This window comes from Equus asinus, chromosome 5 (genome assembly GCF_041296235.1).
Source record: "Equus asinus isolate D_3611 breed Donkey chromosome 5, EquAss-T2T_v2, whole genome shotgun sequence".
In the NCBI taxonomy this organism is placed as follows: Eukaryota; Metazoa; Chordata; class Mammalia; order Perissodactyla; family Equidae; genus Equus; species Equus asinus.
This window is the reverse complement of record NC_091794.1, coordinates 29,717,857-29,730,313: the sequence shown is the minus strand read 5'-3', so window position 1 is coordinate 29,730,313 and position 12,457 is coordinate 29,717,857. Positions and strand designations below refer to the sequence as shown.

General features: G+C 39.5%; 1 protein-coding gene across 7 annotated transcripts in view; it reads right to left on the bottom strand.

Annotated features, from left to right (window-relative positions):
* ATP13A4 (ATPase 13A4) overlaps window positions 1-12,457 on the bottom strand; it is a 123,041-nt gene that overhangs the window by 64,102 nt on the left and 46,482 nt on the right. For 6 of the 7 annotated variants that reach the window (XR_011503234.1, XR_011503235.1, XM_070509166.1 and 3 more), the window contains exons 3-7: window positions 10,512-10,658; window positions 6,104-6,174; window positions 5,931-6,011; window positions 4,342-4,411; window positions 2,710-2,844 (exon numbers count right to left, since the gene is read on the bottom strand). Coding sequence is in view for 5 of the 7 variants with exons in the window: in XM_070509166.1 (XP_070365267.1) it covers window positions 2,710-2,844; window positions 4,342-4,411; window positions 5,931-6,011; window positions 6,104-6,174; window positions 10,512-10,658 (504 nt within the window). In the remaining 2 variants the exon portion in view is untranslated. The remainder of the gene's footprint in view (window positions 1-2,709; window positions 2,845-4,341; window positions 4,412-5,930; window positions 6,012-6,103; window positions 6,175-10,511; window positions 10,659-12,457) is intronic. The other variant, XM_070509168.1, reaches the window with a different exon arrangement.

The following is a 12,457-nucleotide window of genomic DNA, read 5'->3' as shown; positions in this document are numbered from 1 at the left end:
CCTCTTACCTAATAAAGAAAGAAAAACAAATTACATGTAATTGCATTTGCTTGAGTCACCTAAAAATTTTTGTTGAAAGAATGCACAAGAAACTAATAAAAATGGTTGCGTAAGCGGAAGGGCAGAGTAAGACGGAGCCTTTACGTTGTATACATTTTCATATTGTTTTGATTTGAGACATCCATTGAAAACAAAAAGGCCAAGTAAAGGAGGATGAACGGCAAAAGAGAATGGAGAAGAACAACTAGAGAGGATGGAGTGTGTTGTCACTGAAGCCAAGGGGAAAGAGTGCTTCAAAGCGAAGCTCTGGAGCGGTTCATGGTATCCAATGTGGCAGAGAGGTTTAATGAAATCTGTGCCAAAAAAATGTCCTCTGTGGGAGGGGGACCATAAACTCAGCAAGCAAAAGGCCAACAACCCAATAAAAATTAATGAAGGACACAAATACAGATCACAGTAAAATAAAAGTAACAGCAAGTGCTCAATTCATACGGGAAAATATGCTATTAAAGTTATGGGATTCTATTTTCACTTATTTTGGCAAAGATAAGGAAAAAAGAGCTCATCTACTGTTCGGAGGACTGTATATTGGTATTACTTATTTAAGAGGCATGTTGACAACATCTATTAAAATAATATATCTAGTTTATGATTAAGTAATTTCAAGTATAGAAAATGTTTATCTCCTTATTAATAAAGAAATATACAAGCATACATATAAACCTACTATATACATATTTATATAAAATATAAATTATATATACTTTTGATTTATATACGTATATTTATAAATACACATATATGTGGACGTGTGAAAAAAGTATATGTATAAGAATCCTCACTACAGCACTGTTTTAGTAGCAAAAGACTAGAAACAACCTAAGTATCAATCAATATAAGACTGGTTTAAAAATTATGGAACATCTAGAGAAAATATATTTGTGCAGACTTGGAAATATATTTAAGATATATTAGAGGAAAAATGCAGGGGCTGGCCCAGTGGCACAGCAGTTAAGTGCGCATGTTCTGCTTCAGTGGTCTGGGGTTCACCGGTTCAGATCCCAGGTGCAGACATGGCACCATTTGGCAAGCCATGCTGTGGTAGGCATCCTACATATAAAGTAGAGCAAGATGGGCACAGATGTGAGCTCAGGGCCAGTCTTTCTCGGCAAAAAGAGGAGGACTGGCAGCAGATGTTAGCTCAGGGCTAACCTTCCTCAAAAAAAAAAAACAACAAAGAAAATAAAAGCAAAAAAAAGCAAAAAACAGAAGAAAAATGCAAATACATAACAGCATACATAGTGTATTTCCATTTGTGTAAAACAAATTAATGCACATGTGTTTAATATTGCTGAAAATACATAGAACATCTGGTTCCAGCAGATGTCTCCTGAAAGGGGACCCAGACACTGGGAGAACCAAGGTAGGGGAGATATTTACTTTTCATTTATACTGTCCTGTTTGGACTTTCTTATATATCATATCCATATATTACTCTTTCTAGTAAGAAAAAACACTAGCTAGTTAAAAAAAAGAATTTTTTTTAATTTTAAACTACATATGAGCCTTAGGATTATAGCAGTGACCTTAACAAGTGTTGTTTAAATGGAGTGAGGAGAGAGGAAGCCAAGTCAGGAGAGCTGAGAAGTGAGAGGGAGATGAGTAAATGAAGACAGAATGCATAGAGCTCGAGGAGTTTTGCTATCAAAGGGAGACAAGAGGTAGGGTAGTAGCTGCAGGCAAATGCATGGTCAAGAGAAGGGAGTGTTTTGTTTGTTTCAGGGTTTTTTTTTTAAGTTGGGAGGAACTTGAGAACGTTTAAATGGGAAGGCTCTTGGGGAGAGGGAGCAAGAAGGAGTCATTCACTGACCACATAAGCACCCTGGGAAGGTGGGAGAGGTTGCTATCCCAAATACAAGCAGAGGGCACTTCCTTCTCTGCAATGAGAGGTCAGAGCAAGAAGGAGGTGGAGACAAGACTCTTTTGGCAGTTGGAGAGTGGGGAATTTAGCAAATTCCTGTCTTATGGCATCTCTTTGTGAAATCATCTACTGAATTAGAGGAAAAATGGAATACGGGCAGTCGGGATCTCAGAAACTTGAAGAGAGATTTGGTTTGAAACCTTAATTTCAGAGAATAGGAGAGCATGTTGACCAGAGACATATAGAAAGCTTTCCCAGATGAGGTTGGTATTTGTGGATTTATAGTACAATGAACCAATCTGTTCTATGTGATTTCTTCCCAAAAGCACCCAGATCCCCTGGTGCAGGCATAAAGAAAGCAAAGAGTTGGATTGGGGTTTCAACAAATGAGTACTAACCAAATATAAGGGGCAAAAGACTTAATATCAAACAGAGACTCCTCCACCTTCCACCCCTCTTCTATCATCTTCAAGATCCATCAGTATTCCCTGCATATATTTTTTCACTTATTCACAATTCATAAATATTTGCATATTCTCTTGGCTAATCAGCCTGAGCAAGCTAATGAGAGGGGAAAAAACAACTTGAAAGATTAGGGATTGCAATGTGAGGGAAGGGACAAGATTAACACTTGTTGAGCACCAACTATCGTGCTAGATATTTACAAACGTGGTCTTATTGGTTATGGAGTAGTCAATGACTATTGCTTGATTCTCCTTTCTAACAAAATTTCAATAAAGTCACTAGTGCTCCCTTTCTGAGACCATAAAATTGATAGAAAAACTCACCTCTCTGAGATCATATACTGTCAAAGCGATGGAAATGGTGGACATGATTATGATGGCAAAAGCATATTCCTTATAATCTTCAGTAAACCACAAACAGACACTAAAGAGTTGAAATATGTAAAATGGATTTAACACCTGTTGGCCGACATAAAAACAGGAAGACAATGGAGACATTTAGGCTTCACACTTAGCTGTTCGTTGACTTGTTTGTTTTCATAATCGCCTCCACGACATAAACCATCCCACATAATATTCTTATTTTTATTATATTTATTCAGCAGTTGCCATGTGCCAGACACTGCACTAAGCAACTTTACCTGAATTTGCTCATTTGATTCTCATAATTACCTTATTAACCAAACGTTATTACTTATCTCCATGGTAAAGATGAAGAAACTGAGCGTTAGATCTTGAGAAACTTGCCCAAGGTCACACAGCTGTGACTGTCACAGACCAAGACTTGAACCCAGGCAATCTAGCCTCAGAGCACTTACTTTTAATTACTGCTGCACCTTATAATTTACAAAGCATTGTCTCATGGATCCTCATGTTGAGCACCACAACTATTGTGTAAGTAGATATTATCATGTCTAGTTTACATTGACTGGCCTTCTGACGGGTAAAGTATTATTTCAGGTTTGCAAAGTTAAAATGCTTTCTAGTCTATTGTTCTTCTCCATGACACAAGTTCTGCCATATTTGAAGCTGTTAAAATGCTTTAGATTAACGTACAAGTGGAAGACTACATTTTCTCAGAAGTAGAGAGCCAAGCTGAAAGGGTCACGTGTAACTGAGCATCTAGAACACGGTGGGAGAAAGTAGAGGTCACCCCAACAGTTGTAATCTTGCTTTGGTTTAAAACACTTTGTGCCCTTACTCAAATTCCCTCTAGTTGATTTCCACCTGTCTAAAACAGGAGCTGTAATCCTGCCTCTGGTTAGGGAAGAGGCATCCAAAAACGTTTCTTATCAGTTTCTTGCTTTCTTTCATGCCCGAAAGCCTGCTAGAAATATTGATAAAGTACTTGAGTTTAGTAAGCTTTTTTAAGGCAAGGAGGAGTGGAGGTGAAGTGCAGGAGACCCTGAGTACAGCTGTATGGTTACAGCTTCATAATAACCACTGTAAAATGAAAAATAAACCCAGTGATAGAGTCAAAGAGGAAAACCTCAACTTCATAAAAATGGTGGTCAAATCCTTCTTTCTCCCCCAAACACACATTGAGATCAATAAAACTAATAAGGCTAAGCAGATACTTTTCTTCCCACAATTTTGGATATTGAAGAAATTGTACATTGCATCCGTAAGAAAGAGATTTAATTTTTTTTTAATTTTAAGTATTATTTTAGTTTCACAAAGTTGAGACAGGCTAAGGAGTGTAGGATTAAAAAGGAAAGAAGAAAAGAAACATTATGTTTATCCAGTCATTTAAGGATAAGTAGACACATGAGCATCATAGTCCAAAAGATGGATGCTAAGGAAAAGGGTAGAAAAGAGATGTGAAGAAAATATGCTTCGCATTCTTTTAAAATAACCCAAATTACAGTTACTTATTAACAAGTAGCATTCTTGATCATTTGACCACAACCAAACTTCTTTATTTTCTATCCAGCACCCAGAGACACTACTGATTACCTCCTTGATGAGCAGTTTCCAAATTGGTGTGATTTCAACATCGATGGTATTAGGCCCACATATTAACCTCCTAGAGGGAGAGATCACAGATCATTCAGTTACTAATAATAAAAATGAAACTCATTTCTCACCCATTCAAAAAAAGATCTGTTCCACGTTCGCTTTCTGACTTGTGGGATCAACATAAGCCTTCCTCGTTACATAACATCCCCAACCTTCTCAAAATAACTGGGGAGTGGGAGGGTTCCCAGGTGCAAAAACAATAAACATGATCCTATTGCATCTATTGAACTAAACTCTTCCTGAGGTCTGAATATTCCCCTGATGGTAATTTGGGTATTTCATTTTAGCCATTGTTTTGTTGAAGTAGTTTCAGGGTTGACACTCTCTCCACTCTGTCTCTCCCCAGCTCTGGCTCCGTGGAAGTGGGAGGAAGGGGTCATGCGGAGACAGTAGTTTTACCAGTAAGGAATCCTGTATCTATCCTGCTCCTTTCCAGGTCTAGGAGGCTGCAGAATTTATTTTAATGTGAGTGAAAAGGTGTTGGGCTCTCAGAAATAGCTCCATACAGGTATATACGGCCCTTTAATTGAAAACCTAGAAACCTATTTCTTTCATTACACAAAGCAATGACCCTGTATGAGTTCTTTTGCTGTTAGGAGCACTAACCACTCTCTCTGTGCCTTCTACATAGATGCTCAGATCAAATAGCTTGGCCAAATATCTTAGAGCGGTGCTTTTCATACTTCAGTGTTCACAGAGATAACTTCAGGATCTTGCTGATATAAAGATTCTGATTCCATGGGGGGAGGTGTGCTCTGGTATTCTGCGTCTCTAACAAGCCCCCAGTGGTGCTGATGCTGCCGCACTCTAGGTCTCTTCTAACCATCGGAAATGGGGTGGAAGGGAATGTGAGAATCATAAAAACGTAGGACCAGCAAGGCCATTATAGAGTCCTGACCTCCCCCCTCCCTTAGCAATTAGGAAACTAAAGCCCAGAGAGAAGAAGCTATTTGCTCAAAGCCACATAGTGAATTAATGACAGCCCCTTGACATGCAATCCAGTGCCCTTTCTAAACCTTGCGCCTCTGCCCAGCAACTGATTCGGAATTGTGGAGCTACAGGTCTTGCATAATATTCTTCTGCCGCTCTACAATTATTATTTAACTATGTTATTGTAGTATAATATATATTTCCTGATTACAATCAAAATTGGCTCAACCTTATTAATATAATAACCCTGAGAAGCATTGTATAAAGTAGAAAGAGCACTAAACCCATAGGCAGAAGCGTGAGACTCAATTATTCCTCTATTACTTCCCATCTGTGTCACTTGTTCAGGCTATTAGACCCGAGCTTCAGATTCCTCATCTGCTATATTGAGATCACGATGATGATGTCTGGTCTACCTGCCCCACAAGGTTGCTCTGATGAAATGAGATAATATATGAAAGCATTTAATGATATTAAATAGAGCATTATAATATTTTCTGATATTGACCAGTTAAGATAACTATTTACTGGGCTCTCTATTTGGCTAACTGGTAACAGTCCTTTTGAGCTGGCATAGATAGCAATATGCATGGTACCGAATCTCTTGTTCTTCTTTTGTGAGTCCTGATCCAAATTTTAGATGTATCTTGGCAGAACTGAGCCAGTCTTCCAAAGAGCTAAAATAACAATAATGAGAAAGACATATTTAGCAATAATATTTTTGAGATAATATTTTCCTTGTTTGGAGGAAATTGTTGAAACAACTTACCCAATTTTCTGGAACTGTCCTTCTAAGTTGTTCCAAACATATCTTATTTTTTGCACTTTTATGCATCTCACCTGTGAAAGAAAAGTACTAAGAAAGTCTCTGGTTTGAGGATCAGTGAATACACAGCAGTTCAGTGGCTTTTAAAGAAGCATTTGTAGAAGAAGCAAAGATAGGGCCATGTTACACTTATTTAAGATTTTATATTTTCCTAACTCATTCTATCCTTTTCTACTACACCAGTAGCTTTCTTTATTAGAAGTCATCATTCAACCAATGTGTATCATGGGCCTGCTATATGGATAAGCATATGAATAAAACTCAGTCTCTTCATTCCACGACTTTATAACCTAACAAGGAAAGAAAACATATTACAAAAAAAAAAAATCCACTATACCATATAGTCAAATACGTACATGTCAAAAAATAAAAATATAATAAAGTAAAAATTACACTATTGAAATAGTGTAGAAATATACAGAGGGCAGATGACAGTGGCATCATGGAGGAGATGACATCTGAGCTGCAGCCTTGAAGGATTGGAAGAATTTTGCTCAAGGGAGAAGGAAAAAGGGCATTTCAAAGAGATTATGCGCAAGTTAGTTGTGGGGGAGGGGCAAGTTGTGTGGGCCTATTTGCCCACAGAATGGACAATGCAGCTGGAATGATAAATAAAGATCAGACCATGCAGCCTTAAATGCTAGGGTGAGGTAGTTAGGACTTCATCTTGTAGGCAATAGACTTGCAGGGTAACCTGTAGAAGAGACACTGAAAAACGTTAGTCTGGCAGCAGATTCTAGAAGAGAGTAAAGAGGTTATTGCAAGAAAACGTGCTCCAGGAAGTGAGAGTCTGAGGATTTTGGCAGTGGAAAGGAAAGGTTAATGCTTATGACAATTGCGTCTTGTTGTTTCTGGTTTCTTTAGGCAACTTTATACATAAATCGGAATTTTCATTGACTATTGACCTAATTAAGCACAAAGAGAAACAGCGACACTGTCATATTGTTATGAAACAATAGTTATAACCTCATTTTGCCCACTGGAATCAAATGAGGGTGTTTTAAAAAATATGGATGCCTGGGTCCCACCCCCAAGAGATTCTGATTTCATTTGTATGGGGTATAGCCTGGGCATAAATATTTTTAAATTTCTTCAGGTGATTCTAATGTGCAGCACAAGTTGAGAAACAGTTTCAAGACTTCCTTTTATAGCTACTCTGATAATTGTAGTCCTGGAGAAATTCAACTAAATTTCTCTGCACCTGAGTTTTCCCATTAACAAATTGAAGCAATTGGCCAGATCATTTATAAGTTCAACTGCAACTCCTCTGTATATGTTCTGTATCTATGAATATTATTGTCCATATAACTATTAGATAAATTCTAAAACTGGGAGGAGCCTATAGCTGGTGCATAATAACTGCTCAATACATTTTTTATTAAGTAAATGAATGAATGCTTTGGACAACCACATGTCAGCTAGAAATAGGTTTATGTCCCTAGGATCCAAGGCCTGGGTGACCTCAAATGAATCTTAACCCTGTTCACACTGTGTATGCACATGGCTGCACATATACACACACACATTCATGGTTACCGGGTAAAAATGCTGCATTTTTTTATTTTACAGAATGGATTCATTCCAATACAGTTGAATGCAAAATAACTTTTAAACAAATAAATCCTGGGGGCCAGCCCCATGGCCAAGTGGTTAAAGTTCCATGTGCTCCACATCAGCGGCTCTAGTTCACGGGTTCAGATCCCGGGTGTGGACCTACTCCACTCATCAGCCATGCTGTGGCAGCATCCCATATACAAAGTAGAGGAAGACTGGCACAGATGTTAGCTCTGGGCCAATCTTCCCCACAAAAAGTAAATAAATAAATAAATCCTATTTTCCGAATGAATTTTAGCATAAAATTGCATTGAATTGCCACTGGGAATGATTATTCCTTCACAAGCTGTGAGTTAGACTGAGGAAAGAGCATTTGAAAGCGAGCAGCCTACGATGTGTCAGCCGTCATGGCCGATCTTGGAACTTGAAGTTTCTTGCCTCATCTCTTCCTTCCCTTTTCAGTGGTACCTGCAATTTTGCAAGTAGAGCTGGACTATAAACACAGTTACAGTTTATTGAGCCCTTTGGGGCTTTTCATACACTATCATTAGTCTTTCTCATCATCCTGTGGGAGGACAGATATTGTCTTCATGTTCACTTCACTCCTGAAGTTCATTTTGTTTAAGTAACTTGCCCAAGATCTCACCTATTAAGACGCCCGGCTGGAACCTGAGCTCAAGCACATCTGTCTTGAAAGTCCACTCCCTCAAACAATCTAACAGTCAAGTTAGTCTCCGAAGAAGGTCTGAAAATCCCATAACTTCCAGGACTCAAGTTGTATAAACTGAGAGTTGCCTGCTTTATTAACTCTGTGAGTTCAAAAATCCACATGAGAAAATTTTGAAGGACAAGCTGTGGTAGAATGTGAGCCCCGACTGAGTCAGAGAACCCAGCTCAAGAGGCTGTGAAACCACAGGCTGAGACTGAGAATCTTAGAAAACATAATAGGTGCCAAGCATCAACAGATGAAGGCAGCAATAATGAGGAAGAAACAGGTTACTGATAAGTTTCACCTCAGACCAGAAAATGGAAATTTCCATTGTCTCCCGACAATTTCTGAGACCACTCATCACAGAGTGAGAAGAAGGACTCCATCACAGATCTTTTAAACGTCTTCCCCTAGCAGGAAACATCTCTGCGGGGAGTTTCTCTCCTTCCCTCATCACCTTCGAGGCTCTGGAAGTTGGTAAGAGGATGTTAAGCATACTAATTGAAAGAGGTGAAGTTTATTTGCCCATTTCCTGGAACTTCAGAGCAGGAACCAGTAATTAGAAAATCAGGGATCTGCTGTGGGCTGTGATGAGCTGTGATTTTCATCTTTCTGCTCAAAACTAGGAAGCTTCCCCTCCCAAGGCTTCCTGCTCTTCGTTTCTTGTTGGAACAAGTAGTAAGAGCATCCTGTTTAACAGGTTAAACACTGAGTTTCAATTTTGCATGCAACCCTACAAAATGGTACTTACAGTCTCCTCTTAGCCTATATTTGCAAAGCTGACAAGGTTCTTTGCTGTGGTCTCCAAACTCCCCCTACATGGCCCTGAACAGTTATTACTTTGGTATGGTGTTAGTATTCTTATCGCCATCAGTGTTGTCATGGCTCAGCCTGTGACATCTCCTCCAATTTTATTTTATTTTATTTTTTCCTCCAATTCTCATGAAAGTTTCCATCCTTTATATGAATTTAGCTCATTACAGCCCACAAACACCTTAGTCATCCATCTTCTCATTTTAGGTTCACAACTGCCCTGAGAAATGGTCAGAGAAGGGGTTATTACTCTCATTTTATAAGTAAGAAACTCAAGGCTCAGAGTGGCAGTAAATAGCTAAACTTCCAATGCCATATGCTGGTAAATGAAGATATCAAGCCCGGCTGCCAGAACTTTCCATTTCGAGACATCTGCCCTTTCCTCACATTTTGCTTGTCAATTTCAACATTTCTTCCACTTGCTTGTTTGATGCAATTAAAGATACTGGAGGTCAATACCACTCTGAGGCCGTGTCCACAAGGCTGACTTTGGGCCTCCTACTTCTCCAGGTGAGTGGCCACAGATGAAGCAGTCTGTTAGGTGGAGGTGTCTGACCTCCTTTGTTTGTGTTTATTTTGGCAACTAAGACAACTAAATGATAACAATTGACAGTAGAGAAACTGCTCAACAGTTGACTTTTATTATTTTAAAAAACTGACCTTGAGCTCATAAAACTAATTTAAACAGCTGTCTACACATATATAAATTTGAGAAAATAGTCTCTTATAAATATGAATGTTAACTAGTCATAATCAAAATAGTACTAATTTAATAGGATGAAGACCTAATACCAAATACATTTGAATGGCAGAATTCAAAACAAGTTCATTTTGCAGACATCAGCAAACTCCCTGGGATAGCCCTGGGTAATCACCTTTACTGAAGGAGAAACCCTGTTACGTACAGTGCAATACAGGGCATGATGCTGCTAAGAGCTAATATGCACCAAGCGTCTACTATGTACCTGCCACCGTATTGATCTTTGTATTCCTTAATTTATTGAATTTCATCAATTAATATGAGAAGTAGGCATCATTATCATTTTATATGTAAGAAAATTGAGGCTCGGCAGAATTTAGTATTTAATCCAGGATTGCACAGTTTAGAAGGATGAAGCTGAGATTTGAACTGTCTGGCTCCAAAGTCCATGTCCTTTATAAGGTTCTATGCTGTCAATTGAGATTGGCACAGTGGAGGATTTGAATTTAACCTTACATGTTGGGGGAAAAAGATTGAATTTCTCTAGCATCAGCCATAGCCATAAATTTACTTACCTTTAGATCTGGCTTTGTTATGGCTCTATTTATGATATACTCCTCATCTGTGATGAGAGGGTGGTCAGGAGTGAGACCAACTGCACTGCTGAGTGCCGACAGGTAGATCCACGTCACCTTTTTCCAAGAGTAAGTTTGGAATTCATCCTGAGGAAATAGACACCAAAACCCCCGTGAAGTTAAAAGAAGTCATCAGGCTAAAATTCGACCTGAAAAACATCATTTTAACATAATTCTGTAAGTTTATGGAGTGAATAAACATTCTAGATGGAATTATATGCCTTTGAAAGCTGGTGGACATAGAGTCTTGAGGGGAAACATCGTGCCATCTCTTATCGAGGAATCTGGATATAAATATCAGGCACAGCACATGCAACAAAGCTCAAGAGTTGGGAGGCTCGTTCTCAGGTAAGAATTAGCTTCCCCTATTACCCTCCAACCGTGGGGCTACAGGCAGATGCAAAATTTCACAGAAAAAACAAACAAGAATATAAGCAAGCATTCCAAAGAGTTTCTATAGGTCTCTCAGGCTGGGAAACCAGGTCACTAAACATCCACATTTCCAGGCTTAACTTCAATTCCACCTCTTCCAGAACAGCCCTTTTAACACACTCTTGCCGGGGCGGGGGGTGGGGGAAATTTCCCTATATCAACTCCAAAAGATTCTCACTGCCCCTCTCTTGTGCTCCTAATCACGTTCTGCTTTGTATTCTCTTAGTTCTTCTAGACTATCTTGAAGGTAGGGACCGTGTCTTACTGTCCCCTATATCTTATCTATGTGGAGAACTGTGACCTGCTCAATGAGATCTGATAAAGAGATGGAAAAAAGACTGAATACATGGACTGAACGTACCCACAGGTAATTGTCAGGATGTTGGCACAGGTAGGCTTGAAAAAGGTACCTTCTTGCATGACCCTAATTGAAGCTGCTCCCCTTTGCACTTCCCTGATAAAGCTTGTCACAGAATAAAACTAGAGAGAGCAGCACTGGATTGAGTAACAGGTGCCACAGTGGTCCCTTAGAGACTGATGTGATAGCAACAGTGGTTATTATCTGAATGGGTAAATGCTACACATAAAATCTACTTGGGTGCCTGGTAAACCTCGGGAGCTAGGAAGGATGGCAAAGGAAATCGAGCCTGGGAAATAACCTGATGGCTGGGGAATGTAGGTCAGAGCTGAGAATTATCTCCACCACACCCACTTTTGCCATGAAGAGTGTCCAAGCTGACGCTGCAAAAGGCAGAGAGGAGATTATATAGTACTTGTTGTAGCTAAATCTCTTACATCCATTCTCCTGAAGAGAAGCCCACCTCCATGCCTTTGCTCCTGCTGCTTCCTTAGCCTGGAACATACACCCTTCTCTGCTCTCTTTAAGTCCTCACATGGCTAGATCCTAATCATCCTTCAGGGTCTGGCTCAAAGTTCACATCATGGGAACTTCTCTAAATTCTCTGGGTGATCTTTCCTCTAAACCATCAGGGTACTTGGGATTCTTCCCACAGTCTATCTCAGTGTGTTGCCCTTTGCCTGTCCACCTTATCACTCCTCTTGGACTGTGTGGGTAGGGACTGCATCGGATGCATGTCTGTGCTCTATCCAGGCCTAGCACAGATTCTGAGAAAGACAGAGTAAGAGAGAGAGAGAAGTGGGAGGAGGGAGAGGAGGAGGGAAAGCAAAGCTAAGGAAGTGGGCAGGGCAGGGAATGAGAGAGAAGAGAAGGAAAGGAAAGGAGAGAAGAGAGGAGGAGAGGGAGAGAGAAGACGAGGGGAGAAAAGAGGAGGGGGAAAAGACCTTAGTAGAAATTTGAAAGTTAATGCATTTTAAAAGCCAGTAAAGTTGTTCATTATCTCATAAAAAAGAAAGATGGCTAAATCAGGTCAAATTAGATTTGCATGGAGTTACCTTCAGAGCCTCCAAATAATCAAAGATGGCTAACTTTCCAA